The 15016-nt window shown below is 34.4% G+C and overlaps 1 protein-coding gene across 1 annotated transcript; it reads right to left on the minus strand.

Moving 5' to 3' along the window:
• Nucleotides 1–4993: 4993 nt before the first annotated feature.
• LOC126726574 (DEAD-box ATP-dependent RNA helicase 1) lies at nucleotides 4994–15016 on the minus strand. Its single transcript, XM_050431851.1, has 9 exons — nucleotides 14719–15016; nucleotides 14356–14590; nucleotides 13797–14051; nucleotides 13043–13197; nucleotides 11699–11876; nucleotides 10608–10795; nucleotides 7616–7820; nucleotides 5854–5959; nucleotides 4994–5292 (listed from the first exon to the last, which is right to left on the minus strand). The coding sequence occupies exons 1-9, from the start codon at nucleotides 14826–14828 to the stop codon at nucleotides 5180–5182; spliced, it is 1545 nt and encodes a 514-aa protein (XP_050287808.1). The 5' UTR covers nucleotides 14829–15016; the 3' UTR covers nucleotides 4994–5179.

Consider the following 15016-nt stretch of genomic DNA (forward strand, 5'->3'; position numbering starts at 1 on the left):
ATCAAGAAAAGTATTAAATTTAAATAATTAAATGTATAATAATAAGATAAAATAAATTATACAAATTACATATGTCAATTAGGACCAATTTGTTTATTGCTGATTCTTCTCTTCCCTGATTATTGTATGTATCATTTGCATTTTTGTTTCGGAGCTAACACCTTATATTATTTTTTATCTATTCCTTATCTACACCAAACAATTAAGAGCTTTATAATTCAGTATCATAGTTATTAAACTCGGACCGGACGTTGATCTATCTATGAGCCAAGTCACTGATTCAATTAATGGGTCAACGACAGAACCGCATGGTTAAATAAAAATATTTTTAAAATTATATATATAACTAAGTTTGAGAATCATAACATGAATATGTAAATTAAAAAAAAAAAAAAAAAACATGTGCCTAAGTTAGTCTCGCCATTATAATTCAAAATTAAGGTTTCATAAGTAAAAGCATTAGAAATTCTATAAAATTCACAAGCAAAATAAACGAAATTCATAAGATTGCAACAAAGTTTCTGCTAAATAAAATTTTGTTTTATGTCTTAAAATTTTGTATATTAAAAGGGAAAAAAAGAAGATCTCAAACTACATAAACAAAAGAAGAGAAAAAAAAGGTTAAAAACTTAAACTTAAAGCAATAAAAAAATAAAGCACAAACAACGTAAACAAAAGAAGAAAAAAGAAGGTTTAAGCAATAAATTATATAATATATACTAATATACTCATACTTACGTGCTAACTGGCTATGTGAAATTGAAAAGTACTTTTTAAAAAAAAAAAAATTAGATTTCCTCTTATTTAAATTATTATATTATCACACATTAAAAAAAAAAAAAAAAAATTAATGAGATGAACCTATTAACATAAGTTTAAAAAATTCACAAGTTACACAATTTGCTTAGAATCCGTCGAATTTTATCAGTTTTGACCTGGTCTTTTGCACATCCGATTCAGTTGATAACCCAAACCGGTCTAGTGCCAAGCCATTGGGTTACTAGTTCGATCGGCCTAATTGAGTTTGATTTAATAACATTGTTCAGTAGCATTATACAATCTTTTTTATGAAAAGAATTATGGTTTAGTGTCATTGTCTACTCTCATTTGTCGTAACTATCAAATTATTCACACAAAAAAAAAAAAAAAAAAAAATCAGCACTAAACAGTTCATAAATTCTGCACTTTGTAGTTATAGTAATCATGATTGATAATCAAAGAAACCGAAGGAAAAAAATAAAAAACCAAAAAACCAAAACAAAAGAAGTAAATAAATGAAAAGAAATTGAAGTAATAGGAACCTTATGACGATTGGTTTCTTGTAATCCTTACGTTTGACCAGTTTATTTGCTTAAAGAGAGGAAAAAAAAAAGACTTCAGCAAATAAGCAGGCTTTAAAGAGAGAGGATAGGGAATTTGGGAACATTTTTTTTTTAACTCTTTCACCCTCATTCATTTCACTTTTCTCAATCATTTCAAAACCTTCAAAAGCAAAAGCAAAACCAATACCAATACGTACAAGCAAAACAATTAGCCTGGTCTGTTACTAAAATGGGATAAGGTTTTTTTTTTTTTTTTTATAATTAATATCAATGTACCAAAAATGAATTAAATCCAATTACCAAGTAGATCTCCCCTTTTACTCTTCTTTTCTTATCTTTTCTTTTTTATGATTATTAACTTGGAACAATAATGATATTGACAAATCTTCCCTCTGTCTCATGCAAGTGGGAATATTATGATTGTTTAGGTCATTGTTCAAGTTAAAACCAACCACAATTGAAACGTGTAATAACAGTATTAAACTGGCTGCGCTAGTTTAGCTAAGAAAAAAAGTGCAATTTTGGAGGGTATCAATCCCAACAAGCAGCAAATCTCTAGAGATAATCTAATTTTCCATCAATGCTTTGATACATACCAATCTATGGTCCCACGCTAAGGTTACCTATTGAAAGTGTCCTGGAAACATCAAGCATTTTGCAATTAATATCAAAAGCAAGTGGCAGCACTAAGTGTTAAATATGATTAAACCCTTTTGATTAGGACCATTGACTAAATTTAAACCTAGCAAGGGTTGATAAAACCCATCACATAGCTCGTGTTCTTGCTCATCCACATCCAGACCTATCCTCCTTGCCTTTCTTCTCCTTCTTTGAACTTCAAACATCACTTCTTCTTTTTTAATTTTCATTCATTGCTCCTTAATTGATTCACCAAAAAAAATAGTAAGAAAATTAAAACAATGGCCAATTCACGCATTGCAAGGTTTGTCTCAGAAGTTGCACCACCACAGTATATTAGTGTCATCAGGCAAAGAGCATCAAAAATGTTGGATACAATAAAAGAAGAGGAAAGAGATGCTAGTGCAAATGATTCTCATGCTATGTTACCAAGAAGTTCATCATCAACTTCTACATCTTCTGCTTCTGCTTCTTCAGCAACTACTACTAATAGTGACTCTAAGTACTTTCTCAGAAAGGTTCATGAATCTTTTTCGGTCTTTGATCACTAAGAGGCTTGAAGACTGAGGAAATAAAATTGTAAACCTCATATCATGGTCTTGTATGCAGCACTTTATCTTCTCTTTGTTTTGTTTTTTTTCTTTTTCTTTTTTAGTTGGTGTGTTCCTTAAATAACGAAGCCCTGAAGAATGGGTTAGAAGACCAAGACTTGCTGAGAAAGTAGAGCACCTCTTTGTTGTAATCTTCATTGTACATAGATCATATTTCCATCAATGAATCCAACATTATTTATGGTTTAGCATATATTACTCTAAATCTTGAAATGTATACATTTATAGTAACCTCAAATATTGTTCAATAAGAATCTCATGATCCTAATCATCTTAATTTTTAAACATGCAATAGAATTAGGAGGAAAGTGATATTTGTGAATAAAATACATAGTGATGAAGCCAAAATGGTCATCAATCAATGACCTCGTCAGAGGTTATGACGAGATAACGTTCCTTGCAAAGATGAGAGAGAAAGATACCAAAGTGGCATTAGCTAACGATTCTCCGATGATAAAGTCTGTAAAATTCTCAATATCTCTTATAAAATAAGAATGTGATTCTGTAAGTTTGGATTGTGTAGCTTTCTCCTAATGCTGGATGGCTTATTTAATTATAGCCTTAGTACAGCTATTGAGAGGCTCATTATAAGTGTAACTGATGGCAGCTCTTAATGGCTCTCTTGGTTATCTTTTGTAACGTATGCCTGAGCTTAAATGAGGCTTAACTAGCTCATGGTTGGCCTTTTTGGCCATTGGAACTCGTCTGTTATGCAACTATTAATGACTGTGCCATAAATGTTGTATGGTTGTCCTTTCATTTGACGACCTTTTGGATTGTATGGTCGTCCTTTCAAGTGATGACCTTGTGATCATCCTCTTCATCTATATGGACAATCCTATAGATTGAATGCTCTTCAACTATATGACGAGCCTGTAATTTTAGTACTTGTCACACAGTATTGGTTAGGGAATTTATGGTACTTGGACCAACTTTCAAGTTCTGTTGGATGTTCTTTTAGGATTTCAAGACAAGTGTGTAGACATCGCATTTTGTACTCTTTACGACTTAGGCCTCCGTTCCCCAATGATGCTAAACTCTAAGATCCAAGGTTAGTTTAAGGCCCAATCAGAAGTTAAATTGACTTCAGAAGTGTTAAAATGAAAAATATAACTTATAATGAGTAAATAAATCTATTTTTGAAAAATAAGGCCAAAGGAAACTCTCGCTATGCGCACGCAAGAATCAACTTGCACACAAAGCTTTCTGCATGCGTACGCAAGCCTGATCTTGTGCACGAATAGCGATTTCCAGAAACTATACAAGGCAAGTTTTTTGCATTAATGTTGAGGTTTGAAACAAATCTCAAATCATCTCAGAGTCGTTCCAAACCCCTTTTTTCACAATATAAGTAGCCTTACATGATACATTTTCAAAACACTCTGAAATCCCGCGTGAAAATACTAAGATTCACTATAAATAGTGAATAAAAAAGAGAGTTTTTCACAAAACATCCTCAAGTCAATTTTCTTTTGATTAGGAATTTTCTGGCTTTGATTTTTGAGTTTAAAATTACTAATCACTGTTTTATTGAATTGTAAATAGATTTGACTAAGAGGAACGGTCAAAAATCAAGCTTGAAGAGCTTTTCTTTAAGATATTAGTTTTAAACCTTTCTTTTTCTTTTCTTTTATTTTTATCTCTTTAATCTTTTTGTTTGTCTTAATTATTTGTTATAATATGTTATAATATGCTTATCTAGTCTAAGTTTAAGTTTTTGTATGTTTTAAGAGCATGTTAGGTTGCTAGAATGTGTGTTTTTATTCTGCTCTGTTTGTTGTGTTTTTAGGGTTTTCTGAGCAGGAACCCGCATGCGCTAATCTTGCCTGCTTATGGCATGCAAGCTTATTCATGCGTATGCATGATCTTGCCTAGAAACCGTAATTTTATTTTTTTTGTTTTGTTTTTGCTTTCACATGTATGTTTCTGTATAGCCTCTTTTCCATGCTTTTAAGCTTTTAAAGCTTTTGTTTCACATGTTTAATTGTTGGTTTGTTTTCACATCTTAGAATTAGGGTTTTATTGTTTTAATACTATGAACATGCATTCACATGCTCATGCATAATGCCATAGGTGCTAAGTTACTGCAAGGTAAGTCATGCATTTGTAATGTACGTGCATTTATGATATGATCTTGCTTTGGTGATAAGTATGAACATGCTTGTTTGGATGATATATTTCCAATGTGTAGATGCAATCACATATTTTGAGACATGCCAATATTTCCACTCTTTAGTCCCCAAGGCTAGGCATGTGACTGTAATATTGGAGGAACACACACCTCGTCCTTCCCTATTTCAATCTTGAGTGCCTGGATGGTGATGGAGAGTGTGTTCCTCTTCTTTTGTTCAACAAATTCTCTTGTTGAGCAATATATACATGTATACACATAGTGAAGTATGAACACATCGAAAACCTTCCTAAACAGAACCAACTATTACTTTCCGACCTTTGAGACAAGTTACAAAATGAAATATACAAGACAGTTATGTCACAAAATTGTGTACTACATATTGTCAACACTGTTCACTTTTACACTAAAAATCTCTTTCCATACACTACAAAATTGGAATATGCTACAAAGCATCTTGATTGAAGAACCACGAGCTATTCCTTTGACTGGTTTGTTTCACTTTCTTTGCCTGCCTTGGAAGACTTGAAACCAATTTTGCGCTTCCTGGATGTTTCTACTTCAACTGTTTCTTTTAGTTTCTCCAACGCTGACACAGTGAAATGAATAGTGAGGCTTATTATTAGCGAACACCTAATGCTATTCTATTTTAACGAAAGTAAAAGCATTTTTGAACATTCAAGGTGAAAACACCCAGTCAAGATCTCACATACTATATCTCTATTATAAATCAGCTTTCACAGATGCAAGGGATATAAAGAACATAATATTGGAAAAGGTGTAATTAATCACTAAGCTTGTTAATTATCTTTTCCCAGAATGGGAAAAAAAAATTGTGACAAATGATATAAAGAAAAGATAATTCAAAGATATCAAGAATCATGAATCATGAATTTTTTTTTAATTGGTAATTACACATGCACCAAATGCATCTTGAATCCACAACACTTTGTGCTTACGTGGAGAAGAGATGCCATTTGAGCTACAGCTCATTGGATCAATAACTGTTGATTGTGTTGTCTAATCTTGAAAACTTTTCAAAAAGTTGTCTAATCTTAAAGATAATTCAAGTGAAATCAATTGCGTTTGTGACTCCCAATGCCAGGGTCTATTTAATCTGCTTTTAAGATAATTGGTCATAAAGAATTACCAGATGTATAAATAATGCGAAGTGACTCAATTGAATCAGAAGGAATAGAGTAATCAGGACAAGATTGAATGTCAGCTTTTTGTAACAGCTTCTTGAAGCGCTTAATCTGAAACAAGGGAACATGAGTTCATAATTTGCAAAAATCACATAGATCAACTGTTGAACAAGTATACAATCACAGAAGCACTCTTATAACCGTTCAGGCTGATGCTTTACAATTATTAGAACAAACTGGAAATGTATTCTGTAATTATTTTAACCAAGGTAGAACTAGCCTTGCTGCTTGCTAGACATGCTTTACAGTTCAACATATTAGGGAACTGGATAGCATCAAACATGCCCCAAACTCTCAGGGACCAACTGATGCAACAGAGCTGTCATTAAATGACTGTTTCCTGTATCCCTTTACAAACCCCCCCCCCCCCCCCCCCCCCACCCCCACCCCCCACCCCCAAAAACAACACACACACACACACACACAAAAAAAAAAAAAAACCTCCTTTTATTCTTTTTACCTCTCTTCTTTTCAGAAAACAAAGATTCAAAAGAATAACATTTAAGCATATTTTGGATGTAATTCAACCTTCTTCGTTTTTTTTTTTTTTTTTTTGGCAATATGAATAATGCTAGAGATATAAACTATTTTACAAACTGTTGATGTGATAAGCAATTATTAGTAAATGAAAAAGTGATATTATTGGTGGGTCTAAATGAAAACCAATAAGAAGTTGGCCACATCAACATTTTGTAAAAATATTGTAAAATAGTTTGTATCTGTAACATTACTCCTGTAATATATACTAGAATTGGATAATAGCATCAAATTAGGGGTCCATACATGAACAATAACTACCCCTAATAAAATTTAACATTATTATTAATATGCATGATTAGTGAGACATGTCTTGAACAATTCAATCAAGTGATCTTGCACTCAGCTAGGCTGCAAATATAGCCAAATAACCCACCCTGGCCCACTCAGTATAAAATCATAGGGCCTGGCAGATCTGAGCCACAATTTAGTTGGCCTGGGCAGAACTCACACCCTCAATCAGTTTGAAAAGCCAAGTATACCTATTCATGGAGTAACTGCCATTAAATGGGCATAAATTCATCCAGTTTAATGGGCTAGGCTCAGTTGAAAGAAAGTAGGTTGAGATCAAGCTGGCATAAGATTGAACTGGTGGTGCAGACACCAAGATTAGTGCTAATTTGAATTTCAAATTTTGAAATTTCATTGATGTAATTTTATTTTGATTGAAGATTTTGTGGGATTATGTTTTATGGTTGAATTACTTTTCTTATTGATGCACTCAATGAAAGCCTATTTAAAATAGCTTCCAATAAAATGTATGACAGACTTTGATGAATAAAATTTTGAATTGGAAAATTCCCAATGGCTGGCTACTGATTCCAAGCAAACCCCTAAGTTCAGAATCTTGGGTTATTATTTTCTTTTATTTCAATTCTCCCCTTTATCCCCCATTTGATATTGTCCTGCATCAAGTGGTCTACCTATATGTTGAACTTGCAGCTAAGGTATACATTATTCGCCTCTTTTGATGAGAGGGATGAACAAGAGGCTTTGAGAAAACTAGTGTTGGATTGACACTAGCCCATCAGAGTTGAAACCCTGGACTTGGAAATAGGCAGGACCACCAAAATAAATAAAAATATGAGTTCTTGGTGACATATATTCTGAACCTATTCTCTTACTACCATAGAATACTTGTCAGTTAGGGACACCACCAAGTGGACATACCTCATCCTTATGCAGCAATGTGAAGCAAGACCCAGTCTGGCCTGCTCTTGCTGTCCGACCAACCCGATGAATAAATCTCTTTATGTATGCGGGCAGATCATAATTAATGACATTTCTAACCCCTTCAACATCCATGCCATGAGCCATCGCATTAGAGGAAACAAGTACTTGTATCTTCCCTTCCCGGAATGCCTTCAATGTCTTACTGCAGTACAAAATCAAATTTTCATTACATGTTAGATAACCTCATAAACCGTGTAATAAAACAAATTAAAGCCATCAGCCCATGAAGTTTTTGATTGTATTAACCTATCAAAAAAAAAAAAAAAAAAAAATTATTGCATTAGGAAAAAGAAAGGGAAAAAGTTGAGCTTTCATGTCCTTAAGGTAGACATGAATAAGGCCTATGCCAGGATAGATTGGAACTTCCAACATGCAGTTCTACTGACCAAGAATTTTAGCCCAAGTTTGATTAATTTGATCCAAGAATGTGTGACAACTGTCAACTACACTACTCATCAATGGAAGTCCCACACAATATTTCAAACATGACAAAGGTCATAGACAGGGGGACCCCCTTTCCCCTTATCTTTTTCTAATGTGTGCTATATCCTCTCAATTGCTCTTATGCAAGCTGAACTTCAAAAGAGCATTAAAGGAATTAAATTAGGGAATCAAGGCTGCTCTTTCACTCATCTATTTTTGCTGACGATTCCCTGTTTTTCTTTATTGTAACCTTAAAAGAATCATTGATTGGTACTGTGATATCTCTGGACAATGCATTAACTATCATAAATCTGATCTATATTGCTCTCCAAACATGCCTGAGGAGGAACAAGTGTCCCTGTCTCAAAACCTCCAAGTCTTGTCCAGACTCCAAGTAAACCTGGGTCTCAATTTCAAGTTCAGAGGAAGAAGAGTTACTGACTTTCAAAACTTGATTGTCAGATTTCAGTCTAAATTACAAAGTTGGAACGCCAAACTTCTGTCCCAAGCTGGCAGAACTACTCTTATTTCTTCTATACTGCAAGTCATGCCCCTTTACACCTTTTCCTGCTTTAGGGTCCCTTAAACTGTTTGTAAGAAGTTAAGACTCCCTCACCAGAGGTTTTTGGTGGGGTCATGAACCCCACCTAAATAAACTCCATCTTATTAATTGGGATACAATTTATCAACCCAAAAAGGAAGGAGGCCTTGGCTAAAAGAATTTTAGCCTCTTGAACCAAGCAATGCTTGCTAAACAATATTGGAGAATTATAAAGCCCTTAAAGGAAAATACTTTCCCATAGAAACGCCCATCTTGGTCACTCAATTATTCCCAGAACTTGACAAAGGGAATCAAAACATCCATGTTGTTGCTGACCTGATTAATAGCTCATCCCATAGTTGGAAGTTTGACACTGTCAGGTCTCTATACCAGCAACCCACTTGCAATGAAATTTTGCACATTCCTCTACCTAACACAGAAAAGGGAAGGGACAAAGTCTTGTGGAAACACTCCATCTCTGGAGAATTCCCAGTTAATAAAGCTTATGAGTTGCCGCATAAGAACTTTATGGCTGACAATCCAACAGGTACAAGACAACTAGACATTCATAGCAGTGTTTGGAGTGCCTTATGGAAAGTGAAGCTACCATTAAAAATCCTCACTTTTATATGGAAACTTATCCATGATTGTATATTTCCATTAAAACTGCCAATCTCAGCCAAATCTTGGTGGGTCGATGGCTTGCAAGATGTATTTTGGAAAACAAAAAGTTGGATAAGGAGAACTTGAACACCTTACAAGCTCTATTTACAACCTTATGGACAATCTGGAATCACAGAGACCAGGTCATAAATGAAGGTAAACGCCCTAATCCCATTGAGATAATACTAACCTCTCAAAATCTTCTTTGCAGCCCAAAGATTTCGATGTGGATACTAGAAAATTGGCAATTACTTGTCAAAATTGGAAGCCATAGGGACCAACAGACTAGAAGGAGCAGTTATGCTTTTAAAACATTAAATAAGGAAGGAAGAAAAGATCTTTAGAGGATGCAATAGTAATGGTTTTGGCACCCCACTAACAGCAGCCAAGGAAGCACTGGTGGGAGTTCTTTTGCAAGCTGAAGAACGGGCTTTCGTCATATCATAGTGCTCACAAGATGCAAATATGTGGAGCAAGTTTGCAACAACAAAAGAAAACCTTTTTGGTAGGATCTAGCAATGCTTACAGACCTGAAAACTTTGCAGCAGCAAGGGATGAAATTTAGCATAATGTTAGTTCCTAGAGTTATTTTGTCTGATGTTGATGATATGGCCTCTTTAGCTACCAAAAATACCCATCCACTGTAACTGGGTACACCCAGAATTTTGTAATGCTCCATACTAATGTACTTATGACCCTAATGTATCTGTGATCTTTATGTTATTAATATTATCAAAAAAACTAGGAAACAAGAATCCAAAGGTAGGACTTGTTCTAAAGACGCAGATAACCAGTGGATTTTGAAAAAGAAATGGTACACAAACACTCATTCAGCTCACAATTACGGATTACCAATAGATAAGATGCAAACATCAGTCTGCATGGGCAGTCAGCCTGGTGGAGCTCCCATCCCATTAGAGGCTCAAATGACAAGTCAATGGATGTTTTCAACTAATGGATTATCCTTCAGTTATAAGCCACTTAGCCATGGCAACCAAAATAGGCATAACTGACAGTGAATATTTCTAATAAATCAAAGCACTCTCAAAGCTCAGACCTCTTAAATTTTCCCACGACTTCCAAAATAGTGAAACTGAACATTTCATTACAAAATGGGGAAAATTAAATTGAGATTTTTAGTTCCCATCATCTGGACACCTTTCATTCATTCTTGCCACATGTTTTTATGCTTATCAGCAGCAGACAGTATACAGCTAAAGTTTTTTTTCTTTTTTCTCTCCAATCTGGGAAGAATCAAGTAGTTTAACATGAATGCCATTAACAAGTTAAATCAGAAATTACCTTCTTACAGATTGATGTTGAAGACTTGAATACTCCTTGATCTTGATTTGTAGATCACCAAAAAATTTTAGTAACGTACATAGACGATGAGTTGATTCCACAGAAGATGTGAAAACAATGCACTTCTCTCCTCCTAAATTTTGCAGAAGGGCAACCAAATACAATGGTTTGAGTTTTGATTCACAAATCTGTAAACAAGAGATGAAAATTTGAAATTACAGAGAGCAATGGGGTTCCCATTAAACATCAATTAATGACAGGTATTAGAATTTAATACCAGATTTTGAGAATACAGAGCATATAAATGTAACCATGTCTTAGGGGTGGTATTGATCAAAATTTTCTAATAAGCACCAAAAGATATCACGGTGACCAGCTCAAAACACAGCCCAAAATTGACACACACAAAGTTTCAAAGTTCTTTCAAAATTTTAAAATTTGAACAGATGCTTCTTCAGTAAAACTTTTTTTTTTTTTTTTTTATTGGTAACTATACAGTCTATACACACACCTGGTGATTCTTGAACCCACAAGTCACAACCTCACCCTTTTCCTTGCTATTACAAGGGGAGGAAGTGTCATTTGATACTTTATGATCACAGTACAAATTTGTATAAAATTTGCTACTCTGTGTTTGGTTTTTGAATTTATATTCTTAAAAATTGAATCCTGGCAAGTGATTTTGTCGAGTCAAATTTAAAAACAATAAAAAAGTATCCACGATTCCTTTCAAAGATAAAAAGACAGAAAAGTTATACCAAAACTGAGATTTGATCATTTGACTGTTTCCAGTGTCAAAGTACCTTTGATGATTAAAAAACAATGCCCAATTAAGGTTTATGTGCCTGAAAGTTAATCAAAATTCTCAAACATAACAAATTGCCAGCAACAAAACTGAAGCTAAAACTTGCCTTTAGCGGAGAATACCATGAAAGTAAGCTTTTAATTATTTGTCATGTTTGTTTTTAGCACAGGATGAATAACTTTTTCAACTTGAAAATGCAATAGGTGAGATTGCTTTTAGAACTTGAAATAGAATAAGAATTGTGCTTCAAAAATCAAACATTACCAGTACAATAACAATGGCATACCAATTTGTACGATTCTAATTGTTCTGGAAGCTTATAACGACTTTGCCCAGTTGTCAAAAATAAAGGATGATGCAGATTGAGCTGAGCAAGCTTGCTTGGATCTCGGGTCAGTGTTGCAGACACGACCATCTTCACAAGCCTGGGTGAAGGTTTACCCTTAAACCCCCTCTCAAAACCACTGCAATAAATAATATATCAATACATCATTTCATATAGTTTTCATCTTTAATATAATATTAAACAAGGTAATCTTGAGACAAATAAATCTCTAAAATGAATCCTCCATTGGAGGTGAGAATACCTCATCTGTTTGCTCACTTATAGAATAAATTTTCATTTTCATCCTGTAACAGGTCCTCTTTTGAGCATGGTTTTGAATATTGCTAATGGTCCCTATTTATGAGTAATGGATACAATGATTTCCAATAAAGACATGATTATAGGGATGAAGCCAAGAGTTTTCTTCAGGTGTAGTAATTGGTACAATGATTCCCAATACAGATGCTTATGGGTATAAGAAACATAGGTATTAATAGCAACAAAGATGGGCAACATGGCACACAAAATGATTGTAAAAGTTTTTGTTAATATGCCTTGGGCAGATGTGCCAAATGAAGTCTTTTGAGTTTTTTCTTCTTATCCTTGGAATTTTGGCTTACCTGAGTAGAGTAGCCTGTTCACTGGCCACAAAATTTCTCTCAAAAAGAACCTGTACTGAGTTAAAACTATGTATATAACAGATTGCGTAGAATATTCCTACGAAATTTGCCACCACATTCACCTTCCTAATTGTTTTCATGGCAAAATGTTGCTAAAAGATTTTCTTTAACTCTTCATTGTCCAAAACATTACAGCCCTCTGACAAGGTGGGTCTCAGCATGGCTACATTAGTTATAAAGCAATGACATGCAATTAGAACGCTAAAAATAAAGGACAAATAAATAGAATTGAAATCAGCACAAATGAAGTATTAACAAATATGCTATCTCTCATAGGATGCTGTAAAAGTTTAAACTTTAAAGCCAACTTCACACCAACATTCCAGAATCCAGGATTATTTTGAACATTAGATACAAAATGTGATATAGACATAAATAAATAGTAAATTGAAAAATTAAATTAGAATTAATTTTTTTTTTTTGATAAGTTAAAATTAGAATTAAATTAGTATAAAAATTAATTAAAGCACTATATTTAGGAGTTTTCACATCAACCAACACCAATACCAATGATCTTCTCAGAATTTTCTTAACACTTCAAACCATGCATGTACCTCACCACCAAGACCACAATGTAGTTCATTGAAATAAAATGAAAAGGGAGGTAAATGAACATAGAACTCACCATCTCCGTCTGGTCTTTAAAGAATTAAATGAAAATGGAAGAAAATTTGAAGCATGAGGGTAGAAACTTTCATCACTAGAGTGAGTCAATTGAAGCACAGTGGGTAGCCAAGACTGGTATGCTTCCCCAAGTAATCGATCAGTTTCATCAACAACCTGAAACAATTTAACTCATCAACATTTGTTTTATCAAATGAAGAAACGGCTGAAAATAGGAGTAAAGCGCATTTGAAGTTACATAGAATAACCACAAGTTCAATACTTAAGTTGAATTTTTTCGTCTAACTGATGGGTCATCTACAAGCAATCATGCCCAAAAAACACCACTAGATTTACTAGACTGAATGGAATTGGCAGTCAATTGATATAATAGTGCAGGTACTCCACTAACCACAAAGACAACTGGTGCTCATCAACAGGTCTAGAAAACACACACACACACACACACACACACATATATATGACAACTTGACATCTCTTAATCCTAGATGAATTAAACACTATTTAGAAATCAAAAGGGTTAAATACTGTCATAAATTGAAGCTATGTATCAGTTTTGAACCACTCTCAACACTTGATTTTTTAATAAATGTTTCATTCACATGATAACTGGTCTATTCAAAATACAAATTCTGAGACTGCCATTTGAAATATCAAATATGAAAAACCCCATCAAAAAGTCTAGTCAAACTGAATTCTAAAGAAACATAACATACATAACAATTCACACAAAAAAAAAAAAATGAGCAACTTACAAGATAACAGAGATGTTCAAGGGTAAAGCCCTTGGTGTTGTTAATATGATCCATTAGCCTTCCAGGGGTCGCAACCAATATGTCCACCGAACTTTGCAACTCAGGTGCAAAATCCTCTGGGTCATAACAGATGCCTGCCTCAAGCTTAGGCCTCTTGATAAGCTCAGCAATTTCATCAGCTATAGAAGATTGACCGATTGCCAAACCAACAGACAAGCCCACTGCTGGTGCAATGGAAGCAAAAACCTCCTTAACCTAAATGACAGAGAAAGACATATATTTCAAGGAATAGATTTAGTTTTGCAAAACACCCAAATGAATTTTTTTTTTATTTTTTTTATTTATTTTTTGAATAAACCTTTCTAAACAAGAGCCTCCTATGGGCAACTGACCCCACCTGCCAGAACCAGTTGCTGGGTAATCCAAAGGCATTCACCCCTGACGGGCTTAGTAAACACCCAAATAAACATACAGGTAATTCATCCAATTTTTAATCTACTTGTTTACTTTAGAATTAGAAAAAATGGTAAAAACATAGGAAGGCAATGAAATCAAAAACCTGAATGGCTAAGTCACGATTAGGCAAGACAACTAAAGCACGTAGACATTTAATGGCACGATTTGAAAGCGTTTGGACAATTGGTAAAGCATAGGCTAAAGTTTTGCCACTTCCAGTGGGTGATTGAATGCAGAGATCTCGTTGAAAAGCACCAGGCCCAATTGTCTCTTGCCAAACTCCAACTTGCACTGGGTAGAGAGACGATATGTCCATATTCTCCAAACCCACCTTCAATCTTATATATACAAACATACAACAACAACTGATAAATACTAAGTATCACACAAAACAAGTATTGGGTTTTGCTTAAAAAAACATAAAAGAGAGAGAGAGAGAGAGAGAGAGAGAGAGAGAAGTATGTACCTGGGATCAAGAGAAGGAAGGAGATGAAGAGGGCAGTGCTCAAAGAGACTGACATCAACAGGGCTTCTCATCCATGGCAACACAGCCTTGGTTTTTGGCTTTTCTCCCATTCTACTTCACCTTCTTCTTCAGCTTCTTCTTCTTCTTCGACTTCAATAAACCCTTTAAACCCCACCGGCCACCAGAGAAAGAGAAAGCGTTTCAACAAAATGGGCCTAAGGCAGCCAAGGCTCGCCGGTTGTTGGGTTGGATGGGTGACTGAGAAAAGTGACCATATATTGTGGTTTGATTGAGCAGG

The sequence above is a fragment of the Quercus robur genome, chromosome 5 (assembly GCF_932294415.1).
Source record: "Quercus robur chromosome 5, dhQueRobu3.1, whole genome shotgun sequence".
Lineage (NCBI taxonomy): Eukaryota > Viridiplantae > Streptophyta > Magnoliopsida > Fagales > Fagaceae > Quercus > Quercus robur.